We start from the raw sequence: 13,132 nt of genomic DNA, 5'->3' as shown, positions 1-13,132 counted from the left end.
CTGTCTCTAAGATTCTCTTCCAATTGTCCACCACTGAAGACACAATGGTTTATAATTCCCAGGGTTATCCCTACTCCCTTTCTAACATATAAACATAGAAAACCTACAGCACACTACAGGCCCTTCGGCCCACAATGCTGTGCTGAATATGTACTTACTTTAGAAATTACCAAGGGTTACCCATAGCCCTCTATTTTTCTAAGCTCCATGTACCTATCCAGGAGTCTCTTAAAAGACCCTTTTCTATCCGTCTCCACCACCCCATTCCACGCACTCACCACTCTACATGAAAAACTTACCCCGACATCTCCTCTGTACCTACTTCCAAGCACCTTAAAACTGCGCCCTCTCATGCTAGCCATCTCAGTCCGAGGAAAAACCCTCTGTACTATCCACATGATCAATGCCTCTCATCATCTTGAATACCTCTATCAGGTCACCTCTCATTCTCTGTCGCTCCAAGGAGAAAAGGCCGAGTTCACTCAACCTATTCTCATAAGGCATGCTCCCCAATCCAGGCAACATCCTTGTAAATCTCCTCTGCACCCTTTCCATAGTTTCCACATCCTTCCTATAGTGAGGTAACCAGAACTGATCACAGTTCTCCAAGTGGGGTCTGAACAGAGTGCTATGTAGCTGTAACATTACCTCACGGCTCTTAAACTCAATCCCAATGCACCATACACCTTCTTAACCACAGAGTTAACTTGCGCAGCTGCTTTGAGCGTCCTATGGACGTGGACCCGAAGATCCCTCTGATCCTCCACACTGCCAAGAGTCTTACCATTAATACTATATTCTGCCATCATATTTGACCTGATGTGGATTGAACTCCATCTGCCACTTCTCAGCCCACTTTTGCATCCTATCAAAGTCCCGCTGTAGACTCTGACAGCCCTCCACACTATCCACAACACCCCCAACCTTTGTGTCATCAGCAAATTTACTAACCCATCCCTCCACTTTCTCATCCAGGTCATTCATAAAAATCACAAAGAGGAGGGGTCCCAGAACAGATCCCTGAGGCATTCCACTGGTGACCAACCTCCATGTAGAATATCACCTGTCTATAACCACTCTTTGCCTTCTATGGGCAAGCCAGTTCTGGATCCACAAAGCAAGGTCCCCTTGGATCCCATGCCTCTTTACTTTCTCAATAAGCCTTGCATAGGGTGTCTTGCTGAAATCTACTGCTGTACTTTCATCAATGTGTTCAGTCAAATCCTCAAAAAATTCAATCAGGCTTCATAAGGCACGACCTGCCTTTGACAAAGCCATGCTGACTATTCCTAATCATATTATGCCCCCCCAAATGTTCAGAAATCCTGTCTCTCATGATCTTCTCCATCAACTACCAACCACTGAAGTAAAACTCACTGGTCTATAATTTCCTGGGCTATCTCAACTCCCTTTCTTGAATAAGGGAACAACATCTGCAACCCTCCAATCCTCCGGAACCTCTCATGTCCCCACCGATGATGCAAAGATCATTGTCAGAGGCTCAGCAATCTCCTCCCTCACTTCCCACAGTAGCCTGGGTACATACCGTCTGGTCCCGATGACTTATCCAACTTGATGCTTTCCATCTTCTTTCTTCTTTCTTAATGCTTTCCATCTTCTTTCTTCTTTCTTAATGACTATATGCTCAAGCTTTTCAATCCACTGTAAGTCATCTCTACAATTGCCAAGATCCTTTTCCATAGTGAATACTGAAGCAAAGTGTTCATTAAGTACCTCTGCTATCTCCTCCAGTTCCATACACACTTTTCCACTGTCACACTTGATTGGTCCTATTCTCTAACATCTTATCCTCTTGCTCTTCACATACTTGAAGAATACCTTGGGGTTTTCTTTAATCCTGCTCCCCAAGGCCTTTTCATGGTCCCTTCTGGCTCTCCTAATTTCATTCTTACTCTCAATCCTGCTAGCCTCATAATCTTCTCGATAACTATCATTACCTAGTTTTTTGAACCTTTCATAAGCTTTTCTTTTTGACTAGATTTTCAACAGCCTTTGTTCACCACGGTTCCTGTACCCTACCAGCCTTTCCGTCTCAATAGAATGTACTTAGGCAAACATCCCCTGAACTTTTGCCACATTTCTGCCGTACATTTCCCTCAGAACTTATTTTCCCAATTTATGTTTCCAAGTTCCTGCCTGATAGCTTCATATTTCCCCTTACTCCAATTAAACGCTTTCCTAACTTGTCTGTTCCTACCCCCCTTCAATGCTATGGTAAAGGAGACAGAATTGTGATTACTATCTCCAAAATGCTCTCCCACTGAGAGACCTCACACCTGCCCAGGTTCATTTCCTGATACCAGATCAAGTACAGCCTCTCCTCTTGCAGGCTTATCTATGTATTGTTTCAGGAAACTTTCGTGAACACACCTAACAAGCTCCACCTCCTCTAAACCTAGGGAGGTGACAATCAATATTTAGGAAACTAAAATCTCCCACAACAACCCTGTTATTATTACACCTTTCCAGAATCTGTCTCCCTATCTGCTCCTCGATGTCCCTGTTACTATTGGGTGATCTATAAAAATCACCCAGTAGAGTTATTGACCCCTTTCTGTTTCTAACTTCCACCCACAGAGACTCAGTAGACAATCCCTCCATGACGCCCTCCTTTTCTGCAGCCGTGACATCATCTCTGATCAGCAGTGCCACACCCCCTCCTTGTTTGCCTCCCTCCCTGTCCTTTCTGAAACATCCAAAGCCTGGCACTCAAAGTAACCATTCCTGCCCCTGAGCCATCTAAGTCTAATCATAGCTCAAAGTACTGATCCACGCTCTAAACTCATCCGCTTTGTTTATGATGCTTCTTGTGTTAAAAGACACATCTCAGACCATCGGTCTGCGCTTGTCCCTTCTTTATCACCTGCCTATCTTCCCTTTCGCACTGTCTCCAAGCTTTCTGTATTTGTGAGCCAACCGCTCCTTCCTCTGTCTCTCCAGTTCGTTTCCCACCCCACAGCAATTCTAGTTTAAACTCTCCCCAATAGCCTTAGCAAACCTCCCTGCCAGGATATTGGTTTTCCTTAGATTCAAGTGCAACCCATCCTTTTTGTACAGGTCACGCCTGCCCCAAAAGAGGTCCCAATGATCCAGAAATCTGAATCCCTGCCCACTGCTCCAATCTCTCAGCCACATATTTATCCTCCACCTCACTCTATTCCTACTCTCACTGTCACGTGGCACAGGCAGTAATCCTGAGATCTACTTTTGATGTCCTGCTTCTCAACTTCCTTCGTAACTCCCTGTATTCTGTTTTCAGAACCTCCTCCCTTTTCTTACCCATGTCCTTGGTACCAATATGTACCACAACCTCTGGCTGTTCACCTTCCCACTTCAGGATATCATGGACATGATCAGAAACATCCTGAACCCTAGCACCTGGAAGGCAACTGCTATCTGTGTCTCTTTCCTGCGTCCACAGAATCGCCTGTCTGATCCCCTAACTATAAAGTCCCCTATCACTGCTGACTTCTTTTCCCTACCCTGAGCCACAGGGCCAGACTCTGTACCAGAGGCACAGCCAATATTGCTTCCCCCAGGTAGGCCATTTCCCACCCCCCAACAGTACTCAAACAAGAGTACATATTGTTAAGGGGGACAGGCACAGGGGTATTCTCTAGTATCTGACTCTTTCCCTTCCCTCTCCTGACTGTTACCCACTTAACTGTCTTCCAAGTCTCCTTGAAAATTAATTGCCCATAGCTCCTCTCTAGCACCTCCTCATTTTCCCTGACCAGACAAAGGTCATCGAGCTGCATCTCCAGTTCCCTAACCTGTTCCCCAAGGAGCTGCAGCTTGACGCACCTGGTGCAGACGTGACCGTTCGGGAGGCTGGGAGTCTCCCAGACTTCCCATATCTGACACCCAGTACAGACCACCAGCCTCTCAGACATACTTCCTGTTTCTATTCATTGGTAACTTACCTCATCTCAACCTGTTATCGCCAAAGCCCTACCACTCTGCCTCAGAGCACTCCGTCGATGACCGCTCCACTAGGCAGTGTCTCCCTTTTATTCCTGAACCTTCCCTGCTATTTAATCTGATTGATGCTCTGGTTATAGCCGCTGATAGGCCGCATACAATGGACTAATGCTCTCAAAGCTCCTTTTTTAAATAACCACCGCTGACCTGCGAGAAATCCCTCTTGGTAAAGCTCAACGTGTTGACACCACTGATAGACCACGTACAATGGATTTCTTGATTTCTTGAACAATCATCTGGTTCTATAACTGTGGTCAGTGAGGACGTAAAGATCACAGCAATTTTTTCCCCTCATCCAGAACTCTCAAAATCACGGATGATAAAAATTTCGACGAAGTTACAAGTGGAGGCTAGAGAGATTATGAAAATAGCTTTGTCATTTGTTTCTTTCTTTACTGGATGAAATAGTTTTGCTCCAAAGTAGAGAGGGTTGGATTGTATAATACAGGAACATTATCCTGAGGATTAGTTTATTAGCCCTTGGAAAACAGCAATACATTGAAAAAGATTCAAGTATTTTCAAGTTTTGACAGGTATTCCAGTCTAATGAGAACCAAGTTACAAATTTGGAATGGCGCTGGTATCACAGTCGATGACCATTTTAATGATGAATTTTTTAATTTGGAAACTAGAGTTAAAGTCCTCCAGATAATAAAAGGAATGAGCAACTGGCTAAAGAAGAAACTGTACATCGATAAGTGTTGAGAGTTGATGGGAGACAAAAGAGGAAGTGGCTGGTTGATGGCCAGTATACAATCAGTGGCTGAGGGCCAATTTCTGTGCTTAAGTGGCCTGAAAAAAAATGTTAAGTACCTTCTATGATCTACACTGTTAACCACTTCTATGTTTCATTCTATGTTCAAACACTAGCACTGTAAACGTATTTCTATCACCCTTGGTCCACTTCATGGCTTGAAAAAACCTTGGTGGAACGTCAAAGCCTTATTAAGGCTGCTTTATACTTGTGCGTCAAATCGACGCTGTAGCCGCGAACCCTATGCAGTGCCTACGTGGATCCCTACACCAAGCTTGACGCGCACCTCTCCCAAAATGTAACTACGCGTCGCGGCAACACAGACCGCAACAACTGTGATTGGTCCACTTGGCAGCATCGCATTTCCTCCTACGCTGCAATAGCTTCCCATTGGGCGAATGAAGGGCAGGGAAGGAACTCTGGCTGCAATGCTTTCCATAAAGCTTTACAGACTTCCGAAATTATGGAGGACACATTTCGCTTTAAAGTTCGCTTTAAAATTGTTTACCCCGAGAAAGACTACCATGACATGCACAGGCAGGTGTGTGCGCATGCATGACGTGTGAATAAGTGACGTGCACATGCGTGTACGTGCTCTAATTGCAGAGCGGCGCAGACACACCAACGCACAAGTATAAATGCTCACAACGGCATAGCCCACTTGCGTAGGCTACAGCGCAAACTAGTACGCACAAGTATAAATCAGCCTTTACTGGGAGTCCAATGAGAATGGCAGGTCAAAAGCCAATTCTCCAATTGTAGACAACCTCTGGAACTATTCTTAATGAAAGTGAATTGTCAACAACAAGAAAACTTCAGATTAGAGAAATGTTCAAGCAGATGTTTTAAACAATGAATGTGCATTTCAATATAGTTAAATATTCATGTTTTAATATTCTGCATATTCATTTAGTTACACTAAAAAAAACTTCAATGACTTTTTCTCTCCCCTACTGGAGCAGTCTTTTTTCTACCTCCCTTGCATGCTTCAGTAATTTACTGTGAAGTGTTTCACAGCATTATTAACAGAAGAAATCATTTTTGATGTTTTACAAACAGAAGAATTTGTTACACACAGTACAGTGTTACTGAAGATAAAGGAAAGCAATCTGTAAGACTGGTAAGGGGAACTGTGATAGCCTACCTTGGTAAAATGGACTCATGGCCTCGTTCCTATTTTCATCCCTTTTAATTATGATCTTACTTACTTGTGACCTTACTTGTGATTGCTGAATGTACCTGGCACAACTGAGTTTCTCTATTAGTAATCAACTACCGGAATTATGAGAAAAGATAAAATCATGGAAACCCAACAATCCCATTGCTCCACACCAAGTGTCATGGAATTGACTCACCTGATTCCAGGATTGTAATATGAAGAGCATTTGATAGCTCTAGAATTCACTAGAATTCAGAAGAATAGGGGCTGACCTAATTGAAACCTATCAAATGGTGAAAGGCCTTGATCAGAGTGGATGTGGAGAGGATATTTCCTGTAGTGGGACAGTCCAGGACCAGAGGACACAGCTTCCGCTTAGAGGGGCGTCCTTTTAGAATGGAGATGAGGAGGAATTTCTTTAGCCAAATAATGGCGAATCTGTGGAATTCATTGCCATAGGCAGCTGTGGAGGCCCAGTCTTTATGTATATTTAAAGCAGAGGTTGATAGGTTCTTGACTGCTCAAGGCATGAAGGGATGGGGGGGGGGGATGATAGGACATTGGGGCTGAGAGGAAAAATGGATCAGCCATGATGGAATGGCAGAGCAGATTCTCTAGGCCAAATGGCCTAATTCTGCTCCTGCATCATATGGTCTTGAAAAACGACATAGCACTAGGTTGTTTTACTTTCAGCCACTTAAATGGGCACTGCTTACATCAGGAGACATCAAGGGTAGCACAGTGGTGCAGCTAGTGGAGCTGCTGCCTCACAGCACCAGAGATCCAGGAACAATCCTGATATAAGATGCTGTCGATGTTAACCGTGTGGGTTTTGTCGAGATGCTCTGGCTTCCTCTCACATCCCAAAGATGTGGGCTGGTGGGTTCATTAATTGCTGCATGATGTCGTAACTAGGTAGGTAAACTTTGAGAGTAAATTGGAGTAGGTGGTTTACAGGTAAAGGCATGTCTGGCAAGTAGGAACTTTTCCAAAAGCAAGATCGCCATGTTCCTGTTAAAGGGAAGGGCAAGGCTGGAAGGAATGCAAAACCTTGGATGTTCCTGTCCGGGGGGTGGGGGGGTGGGAAGAGGCATGGGGCATGGGTCAGGTACAAGCAGCTTGGTTCAAGTGAGTCCCAGGAGTACTGGGACACGCGAGAACAAAGGATGTACGAGTATATTCAAGGAGGAAATCAGAAGTGCAAAAAGTAGACATGAGATAACTCTGGCAGAGAAGACCACGAAGAATCTTAAGAAGAGGTTGTTGTACGTTAAGGGAAAAGAACAACTGGAGAGAGAATAAGACCCCTCAGAGACCAAAGTGGTAATATGCATGTGGAGTTACAGGAAGTAGGCAAGGTCCTCAATGAATATTTCTCCTCTATTCTTATGGAAGAGAAAGACAAGCCGACTTTGGAATGTGACATGATTGATTGGTGAGGTCTTGGGGATAGTTAACAGTGAGCTTAGGTGGTGCTGGATGTAAGATGATAGATAAATCTTCAGGACCCAAGCAGGTATATCACAGTCCCATAGCAGGGACTATGGGAAGCTACAGAAGAAATTGTGGGAGCCCAGCTGAAATATAAGCATCATCTTCAGTCACAGGACAGGTACCACAAACCTGGAGAATGTCAAGTGTCTTTATTAAAGAGCAACAAAGAAAAATCTGGTAAATACAAATCAGCAAGCCTGACATCTGTAGCACATAAGTTAAAAGATGGGGCTGATTATGGCTGTGTGTGGGATATCATGACTCATGAATAAGGAAGCTTTTTGCTGAAGTAATCAAGGTCATTGATGATAGGGCAGTAGATATCGTCCACATGGACTTCAGTAAGGCCTTTGATAAGGTTACAGATGGTAGGCTGCTATGGAAAGTTATAGTGCATGGGATTGTTCCTTTTGGTAAAAGGAACAATAGTGTGGACTATTATTTAAATGCGGAGAAGGTTCAAACTTCAGTGCTGCAGAGGGACTTAGGAATCCTCCTGCAAGACTCCCAGAAGGTTGATTTACAGGTTGAGTTTGTGGTAAAGAAGGCAAATGCAATGGTGGCAGAGCCGCCGAGAGTCAGAGCCGTCTCTATTTCCCGAGGAGACTGAGGTCCTTTAACATCTGCCGGACGATGCTGAGGATGTTCTACGAGCCTGTGGTGGCCAGTGCTATCATGTTTGCTGTTGTGTGCTGGGGCAGCAGGCTGAGGGTAGCAGACACCAACAGAATCAACAAACTCATTCGTAAGGCCAGTGATGTTGTGGGGATGGAACTGGACTCTCTGACGGTGGTGTCTGAAAAGAGGATGCTGTCTAAGTTGCATACCATCTTGAAAAACGTCTCCCATCCACCACATAACGTACTGGGTGGGCACAGGAGTACATTCAGCCAGAGACTCATTCCACCGAGATGCAACACTGAGCGTCATAGGAAGTCATTCCTGCCTGTGGCCATCAAACTTTACAACTCCTCCCTTGGAGGGTCAGACACCCTGAGCCAATAGGCTGGTCCTGGACTTATTTCATAATTTACTGGCATAATTTACATATTACTATTTAACTATTTATGGTTTTATTACTATTTATTATTTATGGTGCAACTGTTACGAAAACCAATTTCCCCCAGGATCAATAAAGTATGACTATGACCATGACTATGGCATTTATTTCAAGAGGAATAAAATATAAAAGCAAGGATATAATGCTGAGGCTTTATAAGACACTAGTCAGGCTGGACTTGACAACAATTGTCAACAGTTTTGGGCCCCATATCTCAGAAAAGATGTGTTGTCATTGGAGAGAGTCCAGAGGAGGTTCACAAGAATGATTCGAGGAATGAAGGGGTTAACATTTGTAACACCCTGGGAAAGGTTTCAGTACTAACATAATGGCCTTTCTGTAGAAGCAGTGTTTGGGTTATGGTTAGAGATAATAGATGCTTTGGAATGTGAACTGGGTCTTTTGTTTGGGGGAGATGACGAGAAGACGCTGGAGAGAACTGGTTGGCGAGATCGACTGATGATCGGTGAATTGTGCACCAGCTGGTGCATATTTGACTGCTTAATTATAATGGGCTCTTTTTGTTTTTTTCTTTCTTTTCTTTACTAACCCTTTAGTTAAGATTCATAAATAAGATTCCTTTAATCGTATGCAGTGTGCTATCTGTTGTTTCTTGGCATTGAGTTGTAATAGAGTTGTAAATTACACAGCATCCACACAAACCAGGGCTTGAGTGGGAGAGCCGTCTCAATCTCAAGGGTTTGGTGGGACTGGAGTGGGTCTTCCCGAGACTTACGCAGCCAAGGAAACCAGCGGGGTTTAACATATGAGGAGTGTTTTGTAGCTTTGAGCTTGTACTCACTGGAATTTAGAAGAACATGTGGGGATCTCATTGAAATCTACCAAGTGTTAAGGGGTATCCAGAACTAGAGGGCATAGCCTCAAAATTGAGGGGTGACCTTTTAGAACAGAGGCAGATTTTTTTTTTGCCAGAGAGTAGTGAATCTGTGGAATGCTCTGTCATAGACTGTGGTGGAGGCCAAGTCCTTGCATATACTTAAGGCGGAAGTTGATAGTTTCTTGATCGGTCAGGGCACCAAAGGATATGGCAAGAAGGCAGGTGTATGGGGTTGGGTGGGATCTGGGATTAGCCATGATAGAATAATGGAGCAGACTCAATGGGCTGAATGGCCCAATTCTTTTGACCAAACACAGACAAATGTGACTAACTTGATGGGCATCTTGGTTGGCATGGACTAGTTGGGCCAAAAGCCCCGTCTCCACACTATATGACTTAATGAGAGTAAGGATATATGAGATGCAAGTTTTCTACAGAGAGTAGTGATTATCTGGAACAAGATGCAGAAGAGAAAAAATTATGATGTTTTAAAGGCATGTGATAAATACGCAGAATGACCTCGAGAGACAGGCAAATGGGATTAGATAGGCATCACAGATGGCATGTATGAGATGGGCTAAAGAAGCTGGTTTTGCAATAAATATATCATACTGTATTTTAACCTGATATACAATTCAAAAAAAATTAATAACTTACTGATTAATGCAAACCTAGTTACAAATATAGATAAGAAATACATGAAAACAATGTTATTTTAACTTAATGTATAGTCTGCTAATTACTTACAGTAGGAATCTACTGCTGTTTCATAGTAAATACAATTTATTCCATTTAATTGTGCAATTAGCAGAAGCGTACTGTAACACTGATACATAAATGGCAATTATCAAGCACTAGGTTGCCATCCATTAGAACTGAGGTGCATTGCATATGTCCATATTGAAATGGAAATCTATGGGACCAAGTCCAATAACATACCTCAGCACCACTGTAGTTGAAAATCCCCACAACACTAACAGGAACAAGTTTATTCACGCAACGACCAAGAGCTTTACGTCCAAGAGCAAAGACAAAAGGAATTTCCTGCTCCCGTGCCATAGCAATCACATTGTATAAAGCTTCATCCAGTCCACCTGAAAGAAGAATGGGACAATGAATTAAGCCAGTTAGCAACTGTAATGACAGTGAAACTGAGAGCAAATGCCAATATTATTCTGTAAAATCTGCAATAATTTCTGACATCTGAATGCATGCAATGAAGCACAGAAATTCACTAATTGCTGTCAGTAATATTCTGTTCCTCCACAGACTTCATTATTCAACACACTGACTTGACCAGAACTTAAAACCACAGAAAATATTTAGCCTTACTAAATGAGATGAAACTTTTTAAACAGCTTACTTAAGACAATTGTTTCTTCATTATCCCCGTGGTCCAGAAAATTTTAACTTGTGTCAATTTACTTTGAACATCTGCAAGTTCCAGTAATATACTTTTTTTTATATTTGGTTGTTTACTTTCCACCAGTGTGTACACTTAAGATATTACTACAAACTATTTACTTCCTTACTTGCTGTCCAAGAATCACATTTGTTGCAAAGCCAGTTTGATAGCAAAACCTATGCTCTATACTTGGATATCCAGACTGAAAATCAGATACCACAGAATCCACTTAATCTTTATGGGCAGATCTTCATGTTGCTAACTGAAAATTCCCGGTCTTTATTTCAGCATTAGATAACTACAACACCAAGAAAGAAAATGCTGGTAAAAGTCAGGTCAGGCAGCATCTCCGGAAAGAGAAGCATTGAATGTTTCAAGCCCAGGACTTGTAGTTTTGTCTGCAACATGATTTAATGATGTCTCATATACCTTTGGACTGAATTTTCTCACAATTTGGAGAGATGATTACACACTTAATCTTTTTTAGTTTCATGTGCTTGGTTACTTCTCGTAGACCCATGACAAGTCTTCTCTTCATTTTAGCTTTGATTGGATCTTTCTGGTAAACACGTTCTTGAAAGCGAACAAGTTCTTGCAGTAGCAAAGTCACACATTCGTCGATATCTTTACTGAGCACTTGATTACAATATCTGGTCCAGGGAAAAAATTTAAACAGAGTAAAAGAAAGGTATTTTTTGCCACAATTTTAAGAAAGCTGATAACATGGCTACTTAGAAAACATAACCAAGTAACTTTGGGTTACAATAGTTTACCCTGTAATACTGAAAGTAATATGTATTTAATGTCCTGAATCATCCAGTGTCTGCGCCTTTGGATTCAGTTGGTAGTCTAATAGAACAGAATCATAAAACACCGCAGCAAGGCAACAGGTCCTTCAGCCACTTACTCCATTCTTCCTGGTCACATTGACCTGCACCTGAACTACAGACTTCCATACCCCTCCCATCCATGTACTTATCCAATGAGCCTTCTGATTCTTTGTAGGCCATCAATATCTATATTTGACCAATTATTCATTCTCATCAAAAGTTAGTAATAAAAATGACTGTTATAGTTGGAAAAAGATCATCAAACATACACATCTTCATTTGGTCCCATTGGTCATCAAAAAGTAACCCAATACACTACAAATTATTTCATAAGACAAAGTTCCACACGGTAGGCTTATTCAGAAAGTTAGAAGGCATGGGATCCAGGAAAGTTTGGCCAGGTGGATTCAGAATTGGCTTGCCTGCAGAAGGCAGAGGGTGGTGGTGGAGTGAGTAAATTCAGATTGGAGGATTGTGACTAGTGGTGTCCCACAAGGATCTGTTCTGGGACCGCTACTTTTCGTGATTTTTATTAACGACCTGGATGTGGGGGTAGAAGGGTGGGTTGGCAAGTTTGCAGATAACACAAAGGTTGGTGGTGTTGTAGATAGTGTAGAGGATTGTCAAAGATTGCAGAGAGACATCGATAGGATGCAGAAGTGGGCTGAGAAGTGGCAGATGGAGTTCAACCTGGAGAAGTGTGAGGTGGTACACTGTGGAAGGACAAACTCCAAGGCAGAGTACGAAGTAAATGGCAGGATACTTGGTAGTGTGGAGGAGCAGGGGGATCTTGGGGTACATGTCCACAGATCCCTGAAAGTTGCCTCACAGGTGGATAGGGTAGTTATGAAAGCTTATGGGGTGTTAGCTTTCATAAGTCGAGTTTAAGAGTCACGATGTAATGATGCAGCTCTATAAAACTCTGGTTAGGCCACACTTGGAGTACGGTGTCCAGTTCTGGTCACCTCACTATAGGAAGGATGTGGAAGCATTGGAAAGGGTACAGAGGAGATTACCAGGATGCTGCCTGGTTTAGAAAGTATGCATTATTATCAGAGATTAAGGGAGCTAGGGCTTTACTCTTTGGAGAGAAGGAGGATGAGAGGAGACGTGATAGAGGTGTACAAGATAATAAGAGGAATAGTTAGAGTGGATAGCCAGCACCTCTTCCCCAGGGCACCATTGCTCAATACAAGAGGACATGGCTTTAAGGTAAGGGGTGGGAAGTTCAAGGGGGATATTAGAGGAAGGTTTTTTACTCAGAGAGTGGTTGGTGCGTGGAATGCACTGCCTGAGTCAGTGGTGGAGGCAGATACACTAGTGAAGTTTAAGAGACTACTAGACAGGTATATGGAGGAATTTAAGGTGGGGGCTTATATGGGAGGTAGGGTTTGAGGGTCGACACAACATTGTGGGCCGAAGGGCCTGTACTGTGCTGTACTATTCTATGTTCTATAAGGAAACTACCTTTGCCCATACTTATTTTCAATCAGCTTTCTTGTGAAACAAATATTCAACTAAATACAACACCAGACTACACACACCCAGGCATTATCCCCGATGAAGATGGCAGATTTTGCCATCGAAATG

The 13,132-nt window shown here is 42.9% G+C and overlaps 1 protein-coding gene across 7 annotated transcripts in view; it reads right to left on the bottom strand.

The window, feature by feature from the left end:
• The window catches only part of secisbp2l (SECIS binding protein 2-like), a 195,633-nt gene that overhangs the window by 7,249 nt on the left and 175,252 nt on the right, over positions 1-13,132 (bottom strand). For all 7 annotated transcript variants that reach the window (XR_011889084.1, XM_072278482.1, XM_072278483.1 and 4 more), the window contains 2 exons: positions 11,142-11,362; positions 10,247-10,401 (listed from right to left, as the gene is read on the bottom strand). Coding sequence is in view for 6 of the 7 variants with exons in the window: in XM_072278482.1 (XP_072134583.1) it covers positions 10,247-10,401; positions 11,142-11,362 (376 nt within the window). In the remaining variant the exon portion in view is untranslated. The remainder of the gene's footprint in view (positions 1-10,246; positions 10,402-11,141; positions 11,363-13,132) is intronic.

The sequence above is a fragment of the Mobula birostris genome, chromosome 14 (assembly GCF_030028105.1).
Source record: "Mobula birostris isolate sMobBir1 chromosome 14, sMobBir1.hap1, whole genome shotgun sequence".
Taxonomy (NCBI): Eukaryota; Metazoa; Chordata; class Chondrichthyes; order Myliobatiformes; family Myliobatidae; genus Mobula; species Mobula birostris.
This window is presented reverse-complemented; position numbering and strand designations above follow the sequence as displayed.